The 27941-nt window shown below is 45.5% G+C and overlaps 1 protein-coding gene across 4 annotated transcripts in view; it reads right to left on the reverse strand.

The window, feature by feature from the left end:
- LOC146204598 (uncharacterized) overlaps nucleotides 1-27941 on the reverse strand; it is a 118874-nt gene that overhangs the window by 20386 nt on the left and 70547 nt on the right. For all 4 annotated transcript variants that reach the window (XM_084589292.1, XM_084589291.1, XM_084589290.1 and 1 more), the window contains exons 9-10: nucleotides 17321-17401; nucleotides 9381-9449 (exon numbers count right to left, since the gene is read on the reverse strand). In XM_084589292.1, coding sequence (XP_084445418.1) covers nucleotides 9381-9449; nucleotides 17321-17401 — 150 coding nt within the window. The remainder of the gene's footprint in view (nucleotides 1-9380; nucleotides 9450-17320; nucleotides 17402-27941) is intronic.

A 27941-nucleotide genomic window follows, 5' to 3' on the forward strand; every position in this document is an offset into this window, starting at 1 on the left:
GGTTGGCCAGAAATGGAAAGCTCTACAGGCAGTGCAGGCTTTCTGCTGCTTCTAGCATGACACAGGACTTGACTCGTGACTGTGGTGCAAGTTACTAGTATTCCTGTATATATTTTAATCAAGTCACGACCCTCTTTGTTCTTCTCTTTCTCTTTCCCTGTACACAGTAGCAGGTCACATATTCAACTTTTCAGCCAATCTATCCGCCTTTCCAATCAGTAACACTTGCGTGAATGCATTTCTCCTGGACGGTTGATATGGTAATCACACCATCGTAATGCAAGGACATGGGGCGTATGAGCTTCTGAGGTGAACAATTTTTACCCTAGAAATGTCTTTTTAAATGATGTGAAGGATTATGAGCTCTGCTCAACATGATCCTCCTCTTTGGAGTCTAAGGCATCAGATTCTATGGGACTAGGTGAGTGCTGTAGAAAGAACGTGATCAAAGTGTAACCAAGGGGCCTGTTCTGGGTGGTACCGTATGCTGGTAGGGGCACCTGTTGTGCTGGCCTCACGGTATCGCTCAAAATAAAAAAAATCCAAAATGCGCATAATTACTGCTATGAGGGCAGTCTGGCAGGAAACAATCAAATAGAACTGGTGGCTTCTGCGAGTCGAGCAGTTCTCAAATAGGCGTATCTGTAAGGCTACAAATTGCAACTACTTTTACTACTTTTATCACGTGAACTTGCCTCAGACCGCCTACACTTTTTTTTGCCAATGCACTGGGCAAGCGGTTTTGCGTCGGTACGACGCATCGTTTGAGGTGAGCTTTCTTCGTTTCCATGCCAAGGCTTTGAATGACGCCGAGGTTCATTTCGGACTTTTAGTAGAAAATAGTACGAACACATGAACCCAATCGGTGTGCCAAAACTTGTGAAAGCGAACGTTACTTCCACTCGGAGAAGTCGTGCTGCAATCTCGCGACGCACACGGTTGGCATAGCGAGCACTAAAACCTGCACAACACGCCTAAACCCAGAACCTAACGTTGTCAGGAAAAAGAGGCGAAGTCTGAGCACTGTAGAAGTTGTAGAAAACAAGCTTCCTCCTTTTTTTTTTGTTTTTGAGAAAGGTTACGAAAGAGGCATCGGGAAGGTGGGGGAGCAAAGCTGCGACAACGCGTTGGGTGAAAGGCCCACCCAAGTACATTGTACCAACCTTTTTTTTTTTTTTTTTTCTGTTTCCGGCTTTCCATGTAGTGCCATAGTTTAGGTCATCGAGCCGAAATAAAGGAAGCGAAGCTTGACACGCTATTCTCAACGATGTAGCGCGGAGGTGAGCAATATAAGAGTACGCGCCACGGCGCCTGCTTCTGAAACACTCCACCCACCACTCAGATTGAACACACTTGTCGATTTCTTCGACCTGAAACTGTATTTACATCGTATCTTTAATGACGCCAAGAATAACAAAAAAATTACAGCAGCGGCCGCGCAACCAAGTTGCACCGGTGGTATGAGACTGTTTAAGACGTTGTTGTGCTCCATCACGAATGTTGATGGAGCACACACAAAAAAAAGGAAACAACAACAAATAAGATCGGAACCATTGTCATTTGGAGTACCGGCGGAGCGAGGTTAGTCGTCGTTACCGAAAACCTGAACTTGAGCGTCACTTCTCGCTCTGCTCCAGCGCGCAGCGAGAAGCAGACACCACCCGTCCTCCTCCACCGCCACCGACCGCGTGTCACGTGACAGTAACGAGGGACTGCCCTGGTACAGATTGTTGAAGCTAGAATAGCAGCTTGGGTATACTGGTTATGCATCTTGAGGTAACAGCGCAGAACGTGGATGGGAGCACAAGATTAGAAGACGACATAACGAGCGAAGAAAACGGGAGCACAAGATTAGAAGACGACACAACGAGCGCTGCGCTCGTTGTGTCGTCTTCTAATCTTGTGCTCCCGTCCACGTTCCGCGCTGTTACCTCAAGATTGTTGAAGAAATGAGTTTGCGTGAGCGAATAATTGATATAATATTTTTTTATTTGCTAGCTTTAACAGAAACCTATTATTTTATGGGAAATAATGATTTATATCTGTGTTTCCAAATGGCTAAACATGACGTAGGCTAGTACTTCTAATTCCGGCCTACAGGGTCGCATGGTCGCTTCAAGAACGCAAAAATGCTGTGATTTCAGAATGGTATTATTAAATGCAGAAGCAATATTTCGACTAGATATTTTGGAATCAGCATGCCTATGTTTACTAAAGCAAGGAAAATTGCAACTGGGCAGCTACATTTTCGTTTCACGACCCCTTTAAAGTCTCTAATGTCAAACAAGATAAACACGGTGCGATGTTATAGCTGCGCAGCACCTTGGCACGATGCCAAGAAATGTGCTGTGGACTGCGGCGCGAAACGGAGGGACGTTCTAACGACTAGCGTTTTATTTTTTTTTCAAGGGCAGAAGTGTGGGCTGATTTCATTACACGACTAAATATGGTAATCAAGATGCCCGTTAACCCTTTAAGCCATGGCGCACCATTAAAATAAACAGCATTGGTCGATGTTGCGCGCTGTCACCCACAGAGCAGGAGTGGTCGCGTTGCAGGATGTGCATTGAAGCTGCTATGAGTGCTATGAGGTAGGATACGCTTTGATGCCAGCGCCTCCACTATACGCTGCCTCCTGTCCAGCTGTGCTTTGAAGCCCCAAGGGTACCCTGGCCGCGTTGTAGTGAAGCATGTCTCCGTCTCTTTAGGGGCACGCTTCTGCGGTCGGCAAGCAGTACCACAGAGCAGTTTTTTCTGCTGTGTGCACTAGGGTTGGGGCACTACGGCATATCACGCATAACCATCGTAGCAGCTTCGCAGCTCTGGGTTGCCATTGCTTTATTGGCTGGCGGTGAAATTGGGATCGAGCATTCTAGCAAAGCACCGAAAACATTAGGATTAACAGGGCTGATGTAAGCCACTGCTTCGAATTGTACGGTTAAATTTACATGAGAAATTACAGGACTGCAGAAATTATTCGAATTATATGGGATTTAGAGCTGTGCGAGTTCGAACTATCTAGGTTTTACTGTACTACAGCCTGGTGGAACCAACACCATATACCGTATTTACTCGCATAATGATCGCACTCGCGTAATGATCGCACCCCTGAATTTTGAGGTCAAAATTCCATTTTTTAAATTCCCCGCGTAATGATCGCACCCCGAACATGGAGCCGCCTGGTGGTTGATCTGCAGTCATCTCGCAGCGAATGCATTCCGACGAGTTCCCAACCTAGTCTAGTAACGTTGGAGTTCCCATGATTCCATGCTTTGCGGCGTTCGCCATTTTGCAATTCGGCAGCGTCGTAGCGTGCTTTGTGTTTTTGTGCGAGTTTACGCCATTTCACCATGGGGCGGTATGCCAGTTACACCGCCGCGTTCAAGCTCAAGGCTGTCGACTATGCACTGGAGCATGGCAACCGCGCTGCTGGTAAGCATTTCGGCGTGTACGAAATGCGGATATGCTATTGGAAGAAGCAGCGCGAGAAGCTGATGGCTACGAACAAGACACGGCGGGCTTTCCGTGGACCCAAAACGGGCAAGTTCCCTCGTGTTGAGGAGGCGGTCCTAGAATACGTGAGGGACCTGCGCAAGGATGGTTGTGCAGTGTCATTAGAAATGATACAGACGCAGGCATGCACAACTGCCAGGAAGCTGGGAATCGCTGCAAAGGATTTCCGCGCTAGCTCCGGTTGGACGACTCGCTTTATGCGACAGAATGGACTTTCCCTGAGGCGGCGGACGTCGTTGTGCCAGCGGCTCCCAGCCGCGTATGAAAGCAAAGTGATAGACTTCCATCACTTCGTGGATGGCGATGGGCCAGCATGATTTGACGCCGAGCGGAAAGATTAGAAGGCCATCCGTGGAGATGCTGTGCTCGTGGATCACAGAAGCGTGGAGCAGTATCCCCGACGAGGTAGTGGCTAAGAGTTTTAAGAAGACAGGCATATCTAACGCTTTGGATGGAACAGAAGATGACTTCCTGTGGGATTGTGAAGATGCTCCCAGCGACGACACTGCCGTTTCCGATGAGTCGTGCAGCAGTGAAAGCGAGGATGGCGAGGATTCAGACTTTGATTAGAGTACTGACGAAAAAAAATAAATGGGCACTGTGCACTCCATGTGATGCTTAATGTGCGTGTTTATTGCGAAGGCAAGCCTTACTCAGCTTTTATTTTTGGTTGTAATCGAGATATATGTTCTAAGACGTCTGACCTGCAACTTGTTTGCATTTTCGGTGCTCAAAAATATTTTGTAGAAAATTTACCCCGCGTAATGATCGCACCCCGAAATTTGCGTCAGTATTTAAAAAAAAAAAGTGCGATCATTATGCGAGTAAATACGGTATCGTTTACTGTCATGTAGTGCTCCTTGTGATATTTTACATATCCCTTCAACTAAATAATTAACTATGATGAAGTATGCAAAATATTTAATATTCAGTGTCTTAATACATTGCAGAGGAAGTCCAGACACAACAAATCCAGTTTTTTCTACCAACGTACCTCTTACACTGTCATTTATTCTGGCAATTAAAGAAAGCCAATGGAACATAAATGAACATCATGTGAACCTATTCTTTCCCTACCACATTATAGCACTGTCAAAGATGTTTTGAATTAAATGTGCGCACTCTCAGTATTGAAATCAGTGGCCAACACTACTGACAGTTTACAAAATGTGTCGGCACATTCTGGTGGAACATGGAAAGTAAGAGCCATGATCACTGATAAATGATGTGCAGGTCAGCAACAGCCACCTCAGATGGGGCATTTACCGAGCTATCAATAAAAAAAGAATAATAAAAAAAAAAGGGAAAGAAAGAAATTAAAGGCGAGAAATAAAAATAGGCTGTCTTTTTTGTCCGTTTTTTTTCCCCATCACTGTTCAGTTCTAAGAAACAAGTGGCAGTTGCTCACTTGGGCACGAACAGCGCACATTTTGTTTTTTTTTAGAAAATGTTTGCAAACAATGTTTATAAAGGTAGTTGGAAGTGCTGTAATATGGTAGTTCATGAGTGCAGTCACATCGTATTTTTCATATTTTGTGGGCTTTCTTTAAATGCCAGAAAAAATGTCCACATGAAACTAAGGGTCAACCACTCTTAGTTTCAATAATGGAACAGTCTTAAAAGCACCACTGTGTCTGACCTGGCTGCGCAATGAAACAAAGTGGGAGGCCATGCAAAGTACTGCCATCAAGTCCCTCTGTGCTTGCCTCACTCTACTTGAATATTCCACCTCATCAGGCGCAACAGCACCTTGAAGACAGTAAACGTGTTCATACTAAGATTTTGCATGTTTGTAGAAAGAACTGGACCTGCTGTTTTTTAAGCCCCTCTACAACTCAACGAAATGCTTTTGGCCCAAAACTAAATATTAATTATTTAGCCCAACAAATCTTAGTTAATCAATCTTAGTGTCAGATGATAGCAAATGATACGTCGTTGGTTTCACCGAGTTGCGCTGCTCCACTTTTTTTAATCCTTGCCTCAAGTTATCAGGAACATGCTCTACATGCTGTAAAAGGAAACTCAACTGCTGCAAGTGCACCCGGCACTGTCATTATGTGTCTATTTGCAAAAATTTTCTGAGAGTCTGACAGGTGAACAATGCATATACAAAAAAAGAAAGCTTAGATCAATTGAGCAATAATCATAATTGCTATATAAATTTAATTAGTTGTGAATTAAAGTTCCTTTTTAAATTGCCACAGCTTAAGCTGCAGTCAATACATAATGAATACCATAAACCTTTGCAAAATGGTCTCATACAGCTGCAATAAAAGAGCTTGTTGGCTATGTCATGGTTCTGCCCCTACCTGTGCTTTCTGCCCAAGGTTATTTTATACAAAACACATTGCTTATAGCTCTTTTCATAAACGCACGCACAAAAACGTTACAAGTTTCTTCTGTAGAACATGCTTGCACCTGTGCCGTACCTAGACAAAACAATTAAGTGAAATGCATGAGTGTAAGGGAATTTATGCTACGTAAAGTCAATCTTAGAAATTGTTTTTTTTTTCTATCGGACTATGTTAGTGCTTTTCGGAACAAAAGCAAAGGAATAAGAAAGTGTTCACACAAGCAGCTAAGGTCAGAGTGAACCGCTTAGTAGCAAAATTCAGGATGAGTACATCTACTAATAACAATGTCGCAATTTAGGTATGCATTCATCTGAGCACTGTGCAAGCCAAAATATTCATTCCAAACTGAACTATGCAGCTAGCATCAGATTTGCGTACACCACTTGAGCAGCACACTGCTCTTCAAACAAAGTGGCGCCTGAACATATCTACCAGGTTCTAGAGGCAGAATTTAAGTCTCATGGTAGCCTGTGCTGATGCTTCAGATGCACATATTCTGTTACTGTCCTTGTTTCAATGCTCCATACTTAGAACTCTGGTTAGCCTTAGGTTAGCTAAGCACCACATTTTTCTTGGGGGCCAACACACTTGCTCGGTGTGCTCACTGTTCCACGGCTTACAAAGCCATTCACCAGCTGCCACTGTCCCTCAAATTGACGGAACCAGTTAGAGACACTCTTTGCACCACATTGTGTAGCACTTTTATTCTTCGCACCTTTTATTGTATTAGCAATATGAGTGTCACTCCTACAAAATAGTGGCCTATGAAAGTTGCGCCCTCTAAAGTAAAGGGGAGAGAAAAATTCGGCATAGACACTTATGAGGCTTCCGACTAGTATGTTAAGTTCTTTCTGCTGGTATTGCATTCAGTGCGTGTGTTTGCATATTCCCCGTAGACCGCCATGCTTGACGCGGCGTTTGGGAACTTTACCTGCGAAACCTCGGTTTGAAAGCATACAACTGTAAGTGTGTAAATCTGTTCGTTCAAATCCCTGTCGCAATCTAGCCACCCAGTTGACTAGCACACGTAAGCAATATGCAATGAGAAATTGAATGACATCACCTAGAAATCTGTGTGACAAATGGTTGCATCATATAGAGGCTGGCCAGTGGCGAGTGCAGGTTAACGCTGCGTTTACAAACAATGAGTGCGCTCGCAAATGCCATAGCACGCTGGGGGTGAAAAGCAGGCTTAGTGCCCATAAAAATATATAGAATCTAATGATCTCAAAGCAGGTTTTTGATCTCATGATGTTGTCCTTTGGTACAGTACCATAAACATCCTAGAACCAATTGTGAAATATGACATATCATTTTGAAGGCAGAATACTTTAAAAATAATGTGAAACATATAAGGGTACAAATCGGAAGTTCGAACCATAGAAATACACGCAAGTAGAACTCTGCATATTTTTCTCATTTCACAGAGCATCAGTGGAGGTGGCCAGTCATAAATATTTATCAAGAAATGCCTGACAAAGTATACTATGTCGTTTCGAAGGCTGTTTCTATTTAAAATACTGCTATAAATGTGTATTGTGAAGTCAGACACACTGCAGAAAGGCTCACTATCTGCCAGGTGTTTGTCCACATCGTACAAGCTTCTCGTACAGCCCGACATGCTGCTGTATGCACTAGATGCTTACTAATACTGTAGTTCTAGCCACCCAGTTTCTACCGCCCAGCAGGGGGGCGGCAGAAAGTTAGGTGGGCGGATGAGGTTAAGAAGTTCGCAGGGGTCAAGTGGATGCAGCTAGCACAGAACCGGGTTAATTGGACAAATATGGGAGAGGCCTTCGCCCTGCAGTGGGTATAGTCAGGCTGATGATGATGATGACTGTAGTTCAAGCTATACAACCTGGCTGAACTGCATTCAGATGTGATGGCAAGAGAACAAAGGAGGATGGTACACTGTAAAAGATGGCTGCACAGATGGCTCTGGCATCCGCAAATGAGATCTGCGTAAGTGCGTAATGCTATCTGTGTGAACAGACAGGGGTTTTGGTTGTCTGCTGCTGAGCACAGTTCGTTTATTGTGCTGTGTGAAGACCGTCTTCAGGTTAAATGTTTTTATCATTTGAGTGGCAGAATTTAAGAGGGAATGTAGGCTGTGTAGCATCACGTCGGATATATATAAGAAAATTTCACGATAGTGAGAAGCATCCGGCGATTAATGAGTTTTCAGGGGTATGTCAAGCTTTACAATACTCATTGCAGTAATACGGAAAGTTGAGCTAGTTGGTACATGATTGCAAATTACGAGCGCTGCGACGGAGAACAACAACGAGAGAGTAATGACAAGGACAGGCGCTACTATCAACTAGTAGCGCCTGTCCTTGTCATTACTCTCTCGTTGTTGTTCTCCGTCGCAGCGCTCGTAATTTACAATACTCATTTATCGGAGCATTTTAAGAACAAGTTGGCTTCAGTATGACATAGCATACTTTACCACAGTTTTCATTAAAGCATGTGCTAACTTTTTACTACCAGTTACCTTGGTGCTTTCTGAAACTGAAGAATTATTTTGGCAAATTTTCATTACGTGTCCTCATAGATCGCACACACGGCATGTGCCCCATATGTTTTAAAATACTCTGTAATTGTAATGAGATTTCAACATTCGCAATCTGTTCTAGGATGTTCATGGTTACTCTGCCCCAAGTGACAACATCACAGTGTGAAATGAGAAAAAGTGTTTTGAGAATTTTCGGTTCCAGGCATTCCCATAGGTGCTAAGCCTTCTTTTCACCTCCAGTTGACCCAGCCTGGTGACAGCAGCATCACCGCTTCTTGCTTATGTTACAAATTGGTGCTGGCATATATAGATGAGTAACATGCATAGGACTGTATTAAAAAATAGTGGCGTTGGTCGGGGATGGTCCAGATGCATCCAGTGATGCATCATTGATGCTCCACGCATCATATGGCAGCTTGATAAAGTCATCCATTTTTCTTTGCATCACTAGTATTTTTCTGCCTATTTTTCAGCCACACCAAACTAACACCGGGTTTTCTTGTCACGAGGTATAAAAGATTGAGGAAAACCACAGTCGCCGATCCAAGTGGTGGGGTGGGGAGAGGGGGGGGGGGGGGGGGTATGGCGCATCACACTTTTATTGCTGAACTAGACCAGGAGAGTGCACAATAGGTGTGTGTCACACCGTGACTAATGGACTGGAACATGCCACCTGCTCACACATTCTGAACACATCAGTGGTAGCAGCTGATCTGCCCAGAGGAGGCATCAATGCTAATGCGTACTCTGCCACATGCATTGATCATCTGTGCATATTTTTGTTCCTTTATTTCTGTTCCTGAAGCACAGGATAGCAAAGCAAAACTATGCCCAGCTAGCCCCTCCCCCTGCTCTCTCTCTCATGCTACTGAGAAAACTCAAGAGTCGCAAGTTATCTTGGCCTCATTGTCTCTTTAGCATTACAATGACACAATTTCTGAAATAAATGAGATTAGTACAAGATGCCAAAGCTTGAGGAATGACAGAAAGGAACTTACCATGGAAATGATTTCCCTAAAGCTTCCCAGTCAATTTCAGTGGACCGAGATGCATTCAACTTGTGCAGTCTACAAACAAAATAAAAAACATTCATGTCTAAACAAAAACTAAATGTGCACACTAGTGTGCACTTAGATATGCCAGTCTTTGACCAAGGTGAGTGATTAGCAGACTACAAAAACCAAAAAATGAAGGAGTAACTACAGATGAGCATATCCAAAGAAGATATTTTGCAACTTGAGGTATTGAGCAGCACTGTTCCTGAATATACATGACTGGCCAAAGCAAAGCAACTTTGAGAGCAAAATGCTACCCTTTCATAGCAGGTTTAATAACCATGCCAGTAATTCCAAATACCTCTCGTCACAACTGTTCATCCTGTATGTTAGCTTGGTGTTCACATTTAATGCCATTATATGGCACGATCCTGATAACCTCCCTGATAACCTCCAGGAACTAATGGAAGATTTGTACCTGAACATAAAATTCAATGTCAGAAGTACAAAATATCATCATTATTGTTGTACAGCTTCTCTCACAGTAAATTTGAACATGCACAGTGCTATCCTAGAGGTCTTATGTAACAGCAAATGTGAAACCACGAAACGCAAAATTGGAGCCATAAAACTCTCACTCAGTAAGCATCAAAGATAGAAAAAAAAAAAGAAGAAAAGTATAACGTGTGTTCATCTTAACCACAGTGATGGCAGTACAGCAAGGCATTATGATGAAGCCAGTTGGTGAGACTGTTCCAGGAGTGACCATGCAGTAATGCTTGGCCAAGACGCACTAATTTATTCGTACACATTTGTGTCATTAAAATCACCCGTCGGTCTATGCCTTGTTATGTGTGTACACCTTGTTGCCATGCGCTCTCGTTTCAGTTTAGCCTTGCAGAAAAATAGAATGCCGAACCTCGATATAACGAACACGAATACGGCTACAAACTAAAACTAAGACTGTTTGGTTTATGCTTTTTATGTCTATAGAAGTTCCATCTGTGCAAAAAAAAAAAAAAAAAAAAAAGAAAAAAAAAATCTGACACTCATTCGGTTATAAAGAAGCAGTTTTTTGCCTTCACATGGCTAAGAATGCATAAGGGAGCTAGGAAAAACTTCAAGAAATGCGATATTTCAATCATCTGAATCACCCGCGTGTTAAAGTCACTGGAACTGGGAAAGTACCGCATCCATTTTCTCTCTGCCGCCGCGCCAAGCCGCGTCTCCGACTAGCTCCTCACGGTCACGTGACACAATAAATGTTCTGTCAGCTTGCTGCATGCCAGTGCTGCAGTAGGGAGATGGCTAGCGCGGCGTGCTCCAGAATGTGTCCTCTTGCTCTTAGCATTTTGCAAAACCAAGAAAAGGGATTGCAAATGTATAAGTATGCCCAGCTGCTGCACTTTAGTGTTCACAAATCTCTAGGAATACGGGAAGGCCTTTGTTACCATTCCAAGCGGCCCATGAATGACAGCGAACAACCTGCAATTTTGGCTACATAAGATAAAGCAGGATAAATTATCACCCACAAGCAACACAAGGCTCTGCGAGTCAAGTGTTTGAATATACATTGCGCTTCATAGTGCCCTGCATGTGAAGAAAATAATTAATGTTATAAGGTCAAGGTGATAGAAATATAAGGGAGCTGTGTGTGTCATAATCACTGAACACAATGCGTGCCTCATCTCAATATAAGACATTCGATAGAAATGTGTCTTGATGGGAAAGTGCACTAAATCTTTGGTTCATGCATGTTTCCCAACTCGGGATAATTTCCTTGCCTGCTCAGATATTATTTTCAACCATAAAATGCATATACAGTCGATGCATTTAGCTACTGCCTTCGATACACTCTTTCATTTCATAATCCATTTTATTCACACAGAAGGTGAATTCTGTCTTTTACTTCTTTCCTTACAATCTAAGCACGACTTCTTAAACCTGCGGCCCGAAAATGTGAAGAAATGCGCCCATTCAGAGCGCTCCTCAGGTTCCAAAGCTGCGAGAAACATGCATAGCCATAGGCGCGCTGGCAGAGCTAGAACAAATATGGCGGCCGCGGTATTTTCCCGGTTCCAGTGACTTTACCGCGTGTTCACATGCCACGCCATCTAGGGGCAGCAACAAGAACTAGCACCAGCAGCTAACAGGCACGTGACTAGCAGTGATCAAATCATTGCTTCGTCATGCTACATACCCCTGTCGTCCATCAATCTGACTGACCCGTATGCGTGAGTGTATGATGAAAATTCTCAAGATTCTTTGCCTAGGACAAATGTGAAGGATTTTGGGCGTTTGTTCGCAATGCCTTCCCAAGAAAAGACACTGGCACATCCAAAGTTTAGGGTTGTCAGACTTGTGGCATTCAAATGAATTGCTCAGGGCTGCATAAAATATGAAAAAAAAAGGGTACTGAAGAGGGGTTTATTGGGAGTTATTCGGAGGACTGGAGACGGTGACCGGTGACACAAGGCGATCATAGAGCGAGGCACAATATCGTCTGAACAAAACGGTCCGAGCTTTCAGTGCGCGAGCCAGCTGATCGGCTTCTTCATCGTCGTTAGCTTCGGCGCTGTATTATCTTCTTCCTTACAATTGCCCCAGCGGAAAGAGGGAGCCATCCTGGCGACTTAGGGCGAGGGTATGACAAGGGGGTCATAGTATGGCTTAAGTCGACTGACGTGAACAACTTCTCGCCCGTGGCGACAGTGGTCTGAAGGCGTTGCCGGCTCCACGACGTAGTTAACTGATGATGTACGCTCTAATACACAATAAGGGCCATTATACTTTGCAGAGAATTTTAAATCAGTCGGAACACACAGCCAAACGAGGGTGTTGGTAGGAAAGTCAGCAGTGGGTTTTCCGTGATCGCTCTCATGTCGGCGAAGATCTTGAATGTCCGACGTGAATGAGCGCGCCAGCTGACGGCACTGCTCAGCATTACGGGCAACAGCAGAAAGAGAACTGTACTCTGAACTGTCGGGGTGGTAAGGAAGTATGGTGTCCAGTAGACAGGAAGGCTCACGACCGTAGAGGAGAAAGAATGGGGAAAATCCAGTCGTTGCCTGAGACGCTGTGTTATAGGCATAGGTGATCCCAATTAGACGCGTCAGAAGAAACGTACAAGGCGAGCATGTCACCAAGCGTTCGGTTAAACCTTTCTGTGAAGCCGTTGGTTTGAGCATGGTAAGCTGTGGTGGTTCGATGTATTGTTTGGCAAGCTTCCAACAGCTCGCTGACCACTTGAGATAGGAAGACGCAGCCACGGTCACTGAGAAGTTCACGAGGAGCCCCGTGACGTAGAACGAAATGACGCAGGATGAAGGAGGCAACGTCACGAGCACTAGCCGTAGGCAGGGCTGCAGTCTCCGCATAGCGAGTGAGGTGATCCATGGCGACTATAATCCAGCGGTTGCCTGATGTCGAAGATGGAAGGGGACCATAGAGGTCGATGCCGACACGATCAAAGGGTCGCGCTGGACAAGGCAAAGGCTGTAATGGGCCGGCGGAGGGACGCAGAGTCGACTTCCGCTGCTGACAAGCCGTACAGGACCGAATATAGCGGCGGACAAAGTTGTACATCCCCCACCAGTAGTACCGCTGGCGAAGACGCTCGTATGTCTTCAACAGGCCAGCATGTGCGCTTTGCGGGTCGGCACGGTGATGGGCACAAATTTCTGTGCGAAGATGGCGGGAATAATCAAGAGCCATTTGCGACCATCCGGGCGATAGCTTTTGCGATACAGAAGACCAGCCCAGATCGTAAAATGGGAAGCTTGGCGACGAAGGGCTCGCGGGAATGAAGACGTTGAGGACGCAGTGAGGACGTCTAGGAGCGAAGATATCCAGGGATCCTGGCGTTGTTCAAAAGGCAGGTCGTCGGAGGTGAGAGCTGCAACGGAGGGTTCGGATATCGATTGCGAGGGTGCAAGAGAAGGCAGCGGCGAGCACGACAAGGCGTCAGCATCGGAGTGTTTGCATCCCGATCGATATATCACTTCAAAGTCAGAGTCTTGAAGGCGACGAGCCCAGCGGCCGAGGCGCCCAGAAGGGTCTTTCAGGGAAGCCAACCAGCAGAGGGCATGGTGGTCGGTGATGACGTTGAAGCGGCGACCATATAAGTAAGGGTGAAACTTCATTAAGGCCCACACAATTGCAAAACACTCCTTTTCTGTGACGGTGTAGTTAGATTCAGCTTTCGTTAGCGCTCGGCTAGCGTAAGCCTTTACATATTCGGAAAAGCCTTGCTTGCGTTGAGCGAGGACAGCACTGAGGCCGATGCCGCTGGCATCAGTGTGCACTTCTGTAGGAGCGGATGGGTCGTAATGGCAGAGAATGGGCGGTGAAGTTAGTAGACGTCGGAGCGTAGTGAAAGCATCGTCGCAGAGTGGGGTTCATGTAGACAAGTCGGCGGGACCATTCAGCAATTTTGTAAACGGTGCAATGATGGTAGCGAACTTGCGGACAAAACGGCGAAAATATGAGCATAGGCCGACAAAGCTGCGCAGCTCTTTAACAGACGTCGGTTTCGGGAATTCAGTGAACGCACATAGTTTGTCAGGATCGGGCAGGACGCCATCTTTGGACACGACATGACCCAGTATTGTCAGCTTGCGGGCGCCAAAACAACATTTCTTCAGGTTAAGTTGGAGACCGGCGCCAGTGAGACAGCTCAGGATTTGGTGCAAGCGCACGAGGTGCGTCGGAAAACCGGGAGAGAAAACGACGATGTCATCCAAATAACAAAGACAAATGTTCCACCTGAGGAAGCGTAATATGTTGTCCATCATTCGCTCAAACGTAGCAGGAGCGTTGCAAAGACAAAACGGCATCACAGTGAACTCATATAGTCCATCAGGGGTAACAAAGACGGTCTTGGGTCGGTCAGACTCAGCCATAGGGACTTGCCAATAGCCAGAACGCAGGTCCAGGGACGAAAAGAACTCGGCTCCTTGTAAACAATCGATGGCGTCGTCAATGCGGGGTAGTGGGTATACGTCTTTACGAGTAATTTTGTTAAGACAGCGGTAGTCAACGCAAAATCTTATGGAGCCATCCTCCTTTTTCACAAGTACCACAGGAGACTACCACGGACTAGATGAAGGCTGAATTACACCACGTTGTAGCATGTCGTCGACTTGGTCAGCAATAACACGGCGCTCCGTAGGCGAAACACGGTAAGGGCGCTGGCGAAGAGAGGCATGACTGCCGGTGTCGATGTGGTGAGCAACCTCAGTTGCACGGCCCAAGGAAGTCGTCTGAGCATCAAACGAAGAACGGAACTGGTTGAGGAGAGCAAACAGTTCTTCACGGTGAGTCGGGTCGAGGTCACTGGCCACAGATGATTGAAAAAGGTCCCAACTTGGTATATCGGAAGACTCAGTAATCGGCGTTACGGAGGCTACGTGGGCACTCTGTGGTAGATGCCCATCAACCTCAAACGGCGAGATGAGGTCAGCAACTTCAACATGACCAAGGCATTCTCCACAAAGTAGCGGGACCGCAGCGGTGGAGGCATTCGCAACAACTATGTCAGCGGCACCGCAGTTAATATCAATGATAGCAAAGGGAAGAAGGAGGTGACAGTGAGAGGCGAACATGGGAGAAGGCGCAAAAAGAACAGTCGCATCGAAAGAAAACGGTACACACACGGGAACAATCACAGCACAGTTGGGCGGAATGTCGGTGTCGTCGGAGACAGCAAGTTTGGCGCAAGAAAAAGATGGTGAATGGTCAAGAACCGCATCACAGAGCGAAGAGAAGGCAACGTGGGCGCAGTCAATAACAGCATTGTGGCGGGAAAGGAAATCCCAGCCAAGAATTAAGTCATGTGAGCATGACGCAAGTACTAAAAACTCGACGACGTATAAGACGTCGGCGATAACTACACGCGCTGTGCAAGCAGCAGACGGACGAACGGAATTGGCGCTGGCGGTGCGAAAAGAAAGTCCAGAAGGCAGGGTGGTGACTTTATGAAGCGAGCGGCAAAAACTTTCGCTAATGACTGACAGAGTGGCCCCGGTATCGACGAGTGCAAGGGCACGAATACCGTCGACAAAAACTTCGAGAATGTTCGGCGCGAGAATGTTCGGCGGAGACAGACGAGGAATTGTGGTAGGCGAAATGTGCGCGTGCCCCAGGAACTGCGGCTGCTAGTTTTTCGAGTCGTGTCACGCTGCGACGCCGCATTGGCGACAAGGACCCACTGCGAGGGGACGGCGAGCGGTGCAATGGAATGTTTTGGCGGCCCGATGAGCTGTGCGGCTGTCCTGGAGTTGTCCCCGAAGGTGGGCGTAAAGTGTCGTACTGATAATTGTTGTCAGCCATAGAGCGTGCAGGGGCAGAACACAGAGTACGACGGCAAAGGCGGGCGACGTGGCCTGGAATACCGCAGGCATAGCAGATAGGCCAGTTGTCATTCGTGCGCCAAGGATTGTAGGGAAGCGTCGTTGATAGGTACCGTGAAGCGACAGTCGGTGGTGCCATAGTCGGCACGTATGCAAAAGACTGTGGCGGCGGAGGGCAGGCGGTCACTTCTGCATATGTGGGAGGCATTTGTACTGGTACAGGTAGAGGTGGCACAACCACAGGGGGGTTCTAACTTAATGGTGCAGCAAGAGGTGTGGGCTGCAGTGGAACAGGGTCGACACGTGGTGTGACAGGCGCTGGCTGGCCAAAACTGGGAAGGGCATCGGCAACCTCCTGCGTGATGGTGTGTCGGATCGCAGGGGTAAGTAGCTGGGCTGTGGACGACGGGCGTGGACCAGACAAAAGCCCAAGCTGTCGGGAGACCTCATCTCGAACAAAATCTTTGATGTGAGCCAAAAGGTCACTGCTCACAGCCAGGCCAAAGATGGACGCAGCAGGTGCGGGAGAGCGACGAGTGCAGAGGCGTTGCTTGAGCATTTCATCGAAACTCTGGCAAAGGTTGTAAACTGAGGCCACTGTGGTTGGGCTCTTTGCCCACAGCATGTGAAATGCATCTACATCAATGCCCTTCATTATATATCTTGGTAGCCTCATCCATAGACGGGTCGACACGCTTACATAAATCCACGACGTCTTCAATGTAGCTCGTGAATGTTTCTCCTTCATGCTGAACTCGTACCCGCAAGGCTTATTCAGCGCGTAGTTTCCGCACTGCGGGTCGACCAAAAACGTCAGTGCACTTTGCCTTGAAGTTGGCCCAAGTTGGCATGTTTGCCTCATGGTTTCGATACCAGAGGTTAGCAACGCCACTCAGGTAGAAGATGACGTTGAGCTTCATGCGGTCATCCCAGTTGTTATGACTCACCCGTTCGTACGAGGCCAACCAATCTTCAACGTCCTGGTCGCCCTGCCCGCTGAAAACTGAGGGATCTCGCTGCCAAATGGTACAGGAGCATGAGATGGACTGCGAAGGGGCTGCCACTGGCTGTTGGCCTACCTCGTTTGTTGCCATAGGTATCGTACGGCTGCGGAGCTCCACGGTGATCGTTTAAGGGTCGTACCTCTTCACGTTCCACCAAATGAAGAGGGGTTTATTGGGAGTTATTCGGAGGACTGGAGACGGTGACCGGTGACACAAGGCGATCATAGAGCGAGGCACAATATTGTCCGAACAAAACGGTCCGAGCTCTCAGTGCGCGCGCCAGCTGATCGGCTTCTTCATCGTCGTTAGCTTCGGCGCTGTATCATCTTCCTTACAGTACCATTTATAGCTGGCTCCAGAATTATGTTATGACACATCTCTTTATTTCCATAAAGAACTATGCAAATTCAAGTTATAGAACCTTGTCTAAAGCATTTTCCACACCGTTGAGGGTTATGAAGCCCCAGAATGACAACTCCAAATTTTCAGAACAAGTGAGTAGGCGGTATTACTGCACAAATCCCTTCTTAAATGCAAGGCTTCAGAAATGCAACAATTTCCGTTTCTGTAAAACAGTAACTTAACTTACAAGTGAATCAAGTGAATAGAATCAAACTTGTTCCATTTGCGTGTTTCTTGTCCAGGTGGAGGTGCCAGTTGAGTGAGGATCCTAAAAAGCATAAAGGAGCAAAACAATAGTAGTGAACAACTGTATACAGACTACAGTTTTTTGCATTACAATTAGGGTGTGAAAAGATTCAAAGTTTCGAATAGTTTGTGATTATTAATTGCTATTTGGTTCCTACAGTATTCTCACTATTTGAAGTAGTTGAACCCCTGAAACACTCAGAAATGAAAAGACTCCTGTTCACCTGAACTCGCGGTAAAAGTGCGACACTACATTGCACGTCATTACAGCATGCCACAATGCAGTCTAGAACTGGCTATGGACATGACGGCAGCAAAAGTGAACTGGTGCCAACGATCCACATGTTTTCAATCACAGCAATAAGATGCACATGCAAGCTGTGCTTGCCGAGAATGGCAGAACGGGCAAAGCTGTTTCTCGCGTATGTTGTTGCGATTGCTTCCCGGTGGTGACAACTTTTACATTTCACAATTTTCATCTAGAAACTGAGCATCTTTGTCTACAGAAGACATGAACGCTTATGGGAGAAATATGAGCGTTGATACCAAGCCCATGCACACGGCACAGTGTACACAGTGGCCTGCACACGAGACATAAAACCATGCACAACCACATGGCATAGTTTTGTTTTCACATTTTTAGTTTGTGACAGTGCTGAGGTCCATTACGGGGTTTGCAGTCGGGCACAACCGCACTGCGTGAGATATGCAGGCTATGTACCATGATGAACGCCGTGTTGGAAGTGGCATTGCAACAGTGATTTGTATTCAGGTACGCGGAGGAGTGCGCCTGGAATGATCCCACCTGGGTTGCCACTTTTTTATCCATTCAGTGTGCTGTCATGTTGCATTCTAAGACTACTGCTCTACGCCTTGCTTAAACAATCATCAACTGTCAATGTCACTCCTTTGGTGACGAAATATCTGGTCACATTACAGTGCTTCATAGAAGTATTCAGTAAGCACCTTTGTGAATTGAACATAAATTACGTTGCTCAAGGAACTGCAAACAAGGAATTAGCTTTTAAAGCGTGAAAGGTCTTACAAGCACACTAAATTATGCTTGATGAGTGAAAATATAACTGCCAATACATCAGTTTCTCTTCATTGCTACGAGTAGTGGAAAAGCACTTGCGTCTAATGTAAACTACTTGTACTCGTATTCAAAACTATTATATGATAGTAAGATGCCCGACTACTGTGCCGGAGTACCCAAGTTCAATCCCAACCACAGCGGGTGCGTTTCGATGGCGGCGAAACAGAGGCGTCCGTGTGCTGCGTGATGTCAGCGCACATTAAAGAGTGGTCGAATTTACTCTGTAGACCCCCTCTACGGCTCCTCTTTTTCTTTCCACTTTCACTCCCACCTTCCACTGTTCCCTTACGTCGTGGTTCAGGTGTCCACAGAAACAACTGTGACAGATACTGCGGCTTTCCCCTCCTGTGAGCCAATTATTATTATTATTATTATTATAAGATAAAATGCAATGCTATTTGAAAATATTTGGTTCGCAGCAGCTTTTCTGTGTTTGTAGTTGCTTTGCAACCAAATACTTCATATTTGCACACTTTTATACCATTATAGTCCAAAACTTGTAATAGTTCTAGGACATGAAATATTTCTGTCACATGGTGCAGTGCTGTTCAGATCAACAAACAGAAATGAGAAGTTCCTGTGCTCTTTTTGTGCTAATGAAAGCAAAAAAAAGGGCGGGAAACAATTCACGGTGCTTTGGACTTCTCGTCATGACCATCCGACACTCCTAATGCAAGCGACTGCAGAGAAAGGCAATTGCTTTTGCATGTGCAACTCTTATTATTTAAGTAACTCATGTAACAAGAAAGGAATGAAGCCACCCAGTGTTTAGGAATGTGTCCCACCAAAGAAAATCCAAGATGCTAAATAACACTGCAGGTTAATCTTCCATACCACAATGTAGTGAACATGCATCTTCCCCATAATGTCTGCTAAATTTTGAATTCAAGCAAATGTTTTATAAAGGATATGTAGAAGCATCGGAGAAGCCCATTAATTTTATTATCGTGCAGATGATTGATGTTCCAAAGCCTGGTCAACACAAACATAAAAAGTACTTGGATGATGGTATAGAAAGAAGCAACTCTTTTAGCCTTGAGCCGGCACACCTTGCAAGACATTTTTGATTCCAGAGGATAGATGTTCCCAATCAGTAATAGCGGAAATGCAATGACATGACTCGCAGACTAACACTGACAACCTTAGCAGCCTGAGTATGCGACACAATTAGGCATAAAGTGATTGTGAACAGTAATCTAACGTTCACCAAGACACACAAGTACCTAGCTGATATGTTCCTCATTCATACAGTCGAAACTGTGGGCAATAAAAATGTCCCAATAACAAGACTTCCCAGCTGTAACTTCTAGAAATTCTCACATCATATTTGGCAAACAACCATGCGTGTGCAAACATATGAGTAGGCCAAATCATGGGGTACGCAATGTGAAGAGCTGCAATGCAGTGGCAGTTATCTGTCCTGATCACGTCTCTGTGTTTCCTTGCCAATAAGGGATAGGGACTAAGAACAAGAAGGCTGTGGCTAAAGGTATGTTAGATGGCCTGGGCCCATTTTTTTCCAAGATATAAGTTGGATTGATCCAATTGCTACATGTTGAGGCTGTAACTAAAGGTAAATTAGATGGACCTGGAACATTTTTTTCCCTGGATGCATAAGTTTTTCAAGTCCGGCATAGCATAAAACTTTCTTCCAGGTTCAGTTGCATGGGTATGATGGCGTTTCAATCCAGTATTGGTTGTAAGAGAGCAAGTAATGTTCACAAGATTGCACGAGTTGCATGGCGGTCCAGCTCGCTTTATTGCTTTTCCCACATCTACCCATTGCCCGAAATGGGGTGATAATTGGCATTCAGTGTGCATACCTAAGTATGCATACTGAATGCCAATTAGCCACCATGTGCAAGCCACCAATCGTGCTGCAACATGCAAAGTAGTTTTCTCCAAGGTACATCAGTTTTCCAAGTGCAACATATCACAAAACTTGCGTGTAGGTTTGGTGACACGGGTATGATGGTGCATTTCGATTCAGCATTAGTCATAAAACGGACAAATTCAAGTTGACACAACTGCACAAGTATAAGATGTGCGGTGGGTTGGCAAAGTTGCAAAGGCTGATTTAGTTCCATGTATGAGCAGCAAACAGAATAAGGGCATATGTTAGACATGGCTTTAGCCACAAGCCTACGCGACATCTGCTGTATCTTTAATGAAAAATGACTGCGTACATTTGTACACTTTATTAAAAATAGTAATAGCAAGGAGAGGTGTGCGATTATCAAATTTTTGGTTGTAAAGCAAACATGAATTACAAAAATGGGTTGCATAATCAAGAGAAGATTTTTCTAATAATTTCAAATATTACTACGCATAAAGGTGGAGACAACTCAATAAAGAGAAAAAAGTGGCAGGTGCCAATAAAGGAGGCCCTTGAGCCAGAGGTGTTGACTGCGTTTCATTATGCCATGGTAAACCGAATTAAGCTGTAGTGAGTCCCCCCTTTCACCTGCCCCACCCTGCACTATCACATTAGAAGGCCTAAAGGGATTATCCATGATGTCACGAGAATTGGTCGATGCCACTGGCTACAGGGGGGGGGGGGGGGGGTCCTCTAACAAGCAAAAGCCACTTTTTCCTAGAGTTTTATCTAACTACAGTGACAAATGCTTTTTACTAAACACAGCTAAAAGAAGAAATGAAGATACTGCAAACAAATTTCGTTTCCACCTAATCATTAGAATAATTAACTATTCCTGTAAGGTCTACCAAGCATAATAGGAGAAGTAATGAGCTTAATTTTGTAGACTCCTACCTTGTTTATAGTTCTTTGGACAACTTCATTCAGTGAAAGAAATCTGATATCTGGTTTGACTTCATGACGTGATAAAAAAGCTTACTGAATGCTGCCATTAAAGGGCAACTCCGGAGGTTTTTTGACATTCGAATATTCAAATAAAAATTTTACTGTAGATTCTCCTCTCCGTCCTGACGCATTCTACAAAATTTGGGCGCCGTACAATAACCCGTTTGCGCGCAACACGACTTTAAAATATGCTGTTTTCATGGCCTAAGTTGAGACTATTTCTGCCGGCAACACTGAGTTTCTGACGTCACAAACAGTATGCCGGCGTTACTGTCCACTTCCTGCATGATTATGAAATTGTGAGGCTTATATTGAACTACCTCAGACATTTTACGCAATGCTTCATGATTTCCATACGCTATTTTCACCATCCAACGCGCGTACGTGTGTTTTTCTAATACTGAGTGTGACGTCAACATTTCGTCAAGTGGGACGTCGTTTCTGGCCGTGAAAGCAGTTTCGGTTTCGATTTGCTGTTTTTCATTTTTAAAAATACTTCTAATTGGAATTTCGAAAAACGTTTTTTTGTGTTGGAGTCAGGACGTGCCGAGGAATGTAATTCAACCAAAAACACAAAATGATGAAAAAAACACCGGAGTTGACCTTTAAGCATTCTAAGGTGGCCAAAGAACTCCTTACTCAAACAATGATGGCAATGGTCGATAGTCTGAGAGGCAAGGTGCAAAGCACTGCAGGCAAACAGACATAACACAACTACTTGATCTGCAGTGCAAGCGGGACCATACCTTCCATGCCTCCCTGTGACGCCTGGAGCATTGTCATTGGAATGCCATTCCAACTGCAGTGTTCACAATGACATATAGCCGGCTTAACCCTCCCATATCAGTTTTGCTAGATTGTAAGCACTGTTATGGTCCCAAATGCAGTCACAAACGGAATGTGTGAAAGTGATGTCACACTGTTAGAAGCCCTAGCACATGGACTATTTAAGCTGTACAGTAAAAACCTTGTCAATTCAGCCCCCGTTAATAGAGAAACTGAGATAATTTGGACCAGAAACGTAGCCTCGGCCGATGACCATGTAAGTGCATGGCTTCGAACACTCCTTAATTCGGACATGGGAGGGCCCACACCGGTTAATTCCAATGTTATCATGTCAAGATACGACCTGAGAAGCCAGTAACCGTTCAAATAGATATTCCCGAATCTAAAATGCATAAAACAATGGTGCCCAAGGTGCGGGGAAGTCCCCCATGGCTGAAATACAGCCCAGAGGCATAATTTCAGTTTTGCTTTCTGAAGAAAGACAGTTGGCTTGTATCGACAGGATACCAGCTCCTAATCACAAAGTGATGGCTCTGGTCAGCGGTAGCTTGCCAGAGCACACCGCTCGCCGTGAGTTAATAATCATTAAGTCTGCATATACGTCATGGTTTGCATCATTTTACCCATTTGCATAGATGGGGAAAACAACATGAATCGTAGCAGGGGGAAAAAAAAATCCCTTCAAATTCGAATCAAAGTATTTCAGCAACAAATGCATCTTTTTCTGCCAGACAAGTGACAACAAAGTCACAAATTGTCGTAATATTGGATTTTGCTAAAATAACAATTGTGACGGAGCTGGTGTCAACATCTCTTTAAATTACGGCCATCCCGCTGCTGTCACCAGGAACAGCCATCAGACAGTCATGCTATCTTAAATACTCCTTTATGCGCCATTGGTCTTTCCGTTATATTCTGGGATGGCATCACACGGTTCTAACACTTACACATATTTCTTTACCTTACTTCTTCCATGCTTATGCTCTTCAAGTAGACCACGCTATCACATTTTAAAAGGAGGCGTCATTGCATGGTCCATGTGATGAAGCCTCCTTAAAACGCAACAGAGTCTACTGTGAAGAGGCATACCACTGCTACTGTGTCGCCTGCAACACAGCCTATTGTGAAGAGGCACACCAGTGCTACTGCGTCGCCTGCAACTCTGTTGCATTTTGAGCAGGCTTCACCGCATGAGAGCCTACTGTGAAGAGGCACACCACTGCTACTGCACGGCCTGCAACTCTGTAGCATTTTGCAGAGGCACACCACTGCTACTGCGTCGCCTGCAACTCTATTGCATTTTGCAGAGGTACACCACTGCTACTGCGTCGCCTGCAACTCTGTTGCATTTTGAGAAGGCTTCATCACATGGCCCATGCGATGAAGCCGCCTCAAAATGCAACATAGCCTACTGTGAAGAGGCACACCACTGCTACTGCATTGCCTGCAACTCTGTTGCATTTTAAAGAGGCACACCACTGTTACTGCGTCGCCTGTAAGTCTGTTGCGTTTTGAGGAGGCTTCATTGCATGGTCCATGCGATGAAGCCTCCTCAAAACGCAACATAGTCTACTATGAAGAGGCACACCACTGCTACTGCATCGCCTGCAACTCTGCTGCATTTTGAAAAGGCACACCACTGCTACTGCGTTGCCTGCAGCATTTTGAATTTTGAGGAGGCTTCACCACATGGTCCACACGATGAAGCCTCCTCAAAACGCAACATAGCCTACTGTGAAGATGCACACCAACTGCTACTGCATCGCCTGCAACTCTGTTGCGTTTTGAGGCTTTACCGCATGGTCCAGACGATGAAGCCTCAACAATACACAACAGAGCCTACAGTGAAGAGGCACACCACTGCTACTGCGTCGCCTGCAACACTGTTGCATTTTGAGAAGGCTTCATTGCATGGTCCATGTGATGAAGCCTCCTCAAAGCGCAACATAGCCTACTGTGAAGAGGCACACCACTGCTACTGCATTGCCTGCAACTCTGTTGCATTTTAAAGAGGCACACCACTGTTACTGCGTCGCCTGTAACTCTGTTGCGTTTTGAGGAGGCTTCATCGCATGGACCATGCAATGAAGCCTCCTCAAAACGCAACATAGTCTACTATGAAGAGGCACACCACTGCTACTGCATCGCCTGCAACTCTGCTGCATTCTGAAAAGGCACACCACTGCTACTGCGTTGCCTGCAGCATTTTGAATTTTGAGGAGGCTTCACCACGTGGTCCACACGATGAAGCCTCCTCAAAACGCAACATAGCCTACCGTGAAGATGCACACTAACTGCTACTGCATCGCCTGCAACTCTGATGCGTTTTGAGGCTTTACCGCATGGTCCAGACGATGAAGCCTCATCAATACACAACAGAGCCTACAGTGAAGAGGCACACCACTGCTACTGCGTCGCCTGCAACTCTGTTGCGTTTTGAGAAGGCTTCATTGCATGGTCCATGTGATGAAGCCTCCTCAAAGTGCAACATAGCCTTGCCTACTGTGAAGAGGCACACCACTGCTACTGCGTTGCCTGCAGCATTTTGAATTTTGAGGAGGCTTCACCACATGGTCCACACGATGAAGCCTCCTCAAAACGCAACATTGCCTACTGTGAAGATGCACATCAACTGCTACTGCGTCACCTGCAACTCTGTTGCGTTTTGAGGCTTTACCGCATGGCCCACACGATGAAGCCTCATCAACAACAGAACCTACAATGAAGAGGCACACCATAGCTACTGCGTTCGCTGTAACTCTGTTGCACTTTGAGGAGGCTTCATTGCATGGTCCATGCAATGAAGCCTCCTCAAAACGCAATATAGCCTACAGTGAAGAGGCACATCACTGCTACTGCGTTGCCTGCAAATAGGGCTGCAGAGGCACTAGCAGCTTTGCAGCAATTCTTTGACACTTTTGAAAGTTTGTGCAAAGTACTTAACGAAACTGCAAAAAATCATACTCATCCCTTAGTTTTTATCTCAAGCCATGCTCCCGGCGTTCATTAGATAAAATAACTGTAATGCAAACAATTTCCAGCAGTGTTTAGGGCAAACCAATAATCTGAGCTTTTGCATAATCCAAGTATTGCTTTCAGCAGTTTTTGAGTGTCATTTGACAATTCAGACGTTTGCATAATTCGTATTTTTTTTTCTGGTCTTTTGAAGGCAGAGATAATGAAATTTTACTGCACAGGGTGCAGCTACGCAGGCTGGCTTTTAGCCTGACATTACTGTCAAACGCAGCCTCTGCGACCTAACATACATAGTTTAGAAATTTTCACTGATAAAAATTTAGAATGATGAAAGCAGTTGCTGTGAAACAACTGTAGCAGCCCATGCGGCAGCTGGAACAGCTGAAAAGATGATACTATTGGGTAGCATACCAAGCTTAGTCAGGCATGCCCCGCACAAGTTCTGCGGTGCAGTGCTTTTAGCCACTATTGTGCTCTGGGTTGCATTTCGCACACAGTCATGATGCGTATTTATGCAAATAAAGCACACAAAATCACCAGATAACATAAAAGCAGTCGCTACTTCTTTCTATTGCAGTGCTAAATCTGTGCAATCAAAGGCGAGATAAACCTCATTCTCTAAACTAAGAAAAAGTAGACAATTATAATATTGGTGTAGGCAGGTCCGTTACTCATCGTGAAAATTTGAAACTCTGCAATAAAATGGGGAAGACAAAGAAACTAACAGCAATGCTAGTACTGAAGCTGTCTTGTTGTTTTCGTGTTTCTTAATTGCCCTTTTTTTGTTTTGTTTTTTGTATAGCTTTAAATTTGCAGAACAATCAAGGTTCGCATTGATACTACAGTGACCAAGACTATGACAGATTAAGTATGTACAGTCAAACCCAGATATATCGGACTCGAAGGGGATCGCGAAATAGTTCGATATATCGATAATTCGATATACAAAATTCGGCTTGTGAGGGCAATGCCAAAAAACGATACCGTATTTGTCGCGTCAGCAACTCTCTCGCATAATGAACCCACCCTGCACTTTTGCACGGAGAATTTGAAAAAAAAAAAAAAAGCGTTAAGGCGAGCTCGCTCACATGCAAGCGATTGAGCGATCTCAGGGACGCAGGGACGAGCGGCAGCGACAGAGCTAAAATTTTCAAACTTGTTGGAACTGTGTCCCTCTCACTGCTCGAACCACTGCGGCAGCTCTAAACTAGGTTTCTGTGTTGCCACAGCAGAAATCGCGAGCGTTTTCGCTTGCATGTCGATGGCGCGCGTCACTCCGTTTCCGTCGTCTCATCCACAGCTCATTTCTTGGCAGCGTGCCAAGATGCTGCGCAGCGATAACGTCGGGGCGCGTTTATCTTTTGATAGCTCCTGCGGTGGCGGGGAGCGAACTTGGCAGAGTGCTCGTGATGGCTTGATTGCACAAGCCTGGTTCGATTTATCACGCCGCGCTTGGGGCGGGCGTCATGATCACAGCAGCTGACCGCGTGCTTTCGTTGATTCATACATGCAAAGATAAACGACGCCCGCAAAAAAAAAAAAAGAAAAAAAAAGAAAAAAAAGAAAAAAAATTGCCACGCCTTAACGTCCGAACAGCAAAACGATAAGAAAGGATGACTCGAAAAAAAAAAGAAAAAAAAGAAAAGAAAAAGAAAAAGAGAGAGCTGCCGCTTTTTAACGTCCGCAGGCACCATAGCCACCTCAGCCGCCGCGCGCGCAGAGGGTTCGCAACACACGCTGGAGAAAGCGTTGACGCCTGTCTGAAAACGGGCTGAGCTGGCTTGGCGCATGCGTAGCGCGTGCTGAAGGAAAGAGACAGCTTGGCAAAAGGATGGGCACACCCACGCACATGGCTTGCACACGTCATGAGTTGGCGCGCGGAAAATGATAACTGCAGATGCGCGCGGCGCTGCCCAGACCAGCCGTCACCGAACTGTCCCCTCTCATTCCTTCCGCACGTGGCTTGAAAACGGCACGCGGCAAACAGCCAAGGGTGATGCGATCGTCTTTGGGGAAAGCACACTTTCCAGTGCGCGGTGCGGAGTTCGATATATCACGCAGATTTCCTATACTTTTACATGGGATTTTCAAGGGATATTCCGTGAGTTCGATATAACCAAAATTCGATATATCCGGGTTCGATATAATCGGGTTCGACTGTATTACTGCCTCACCAATTTCCTGTAGGGCGCCATCATTGGGCAGTAACCTTGACTGAAGTAAACAGTGAACCATACCTGAGGGCACCTTTTTAAAACAGCAGCAACCACTTGATTAAATGGGTACTTTGCAAGAAATTAAAAAAATCTGTCTCTTGTGCAATTCAATGCCTGGAATGCTTGCAATCAAATTTAGAAAATTAGACCCCCCACATTTTCAATTCCTGGGGTAGTCAGTCGCCACAAAATGCACATTAAATCCAGTACTGAGCTTCACCGAGATGTGGAGTCACATATACAGCCAATTAATTTCGGCCACCTTCGGATCTTTAACATGCACAAACATCACACAGCACCCGGGTGCTTCTTACGGTTTGCCTCCATCAAAATGCAGCCACTGAAGCTAGGTTTGAACACGGGAACTCTGGCTAATTAGCCAGAGCCACTGGGCCACCGAGTTGGATCATGCTAGCTCTACTCTCGATGAATGATATATATCTGCAATCTAAAAATATCAATCTCCCAATCCAGCTAGACAAAGTCGCTCATTGGCTTCAGTGCCCTGCAGCTGATCCTAAGGTAATAGGTTTTGCAGCAGCCACATTTCAAAAAAGGTGAAATATTAAAACTTTCTGTATGTTCAGCAATGTTAGAGCAGATCAAAGAACCCCAGGTGGTCTAAAATAATACATAGCCTTCTACTACGACATAATAGAAGTTAATA

The sequence above is a fragment of the Amblyomma maculatum genome, chromosome 1, assembly GCF_055883805.1.
Source record: "Amblyomma maculatum isolate TAMU_Amacu chromosome 1, ASM5588380v1, whole genome shotgun sequence".
Lineage (NCBI taxonomy): Eukaryota > Metazoa > Arthropoda > Arachnida > Ixodida > Ixodidae > Amblyomma > Amblyomma maculatum.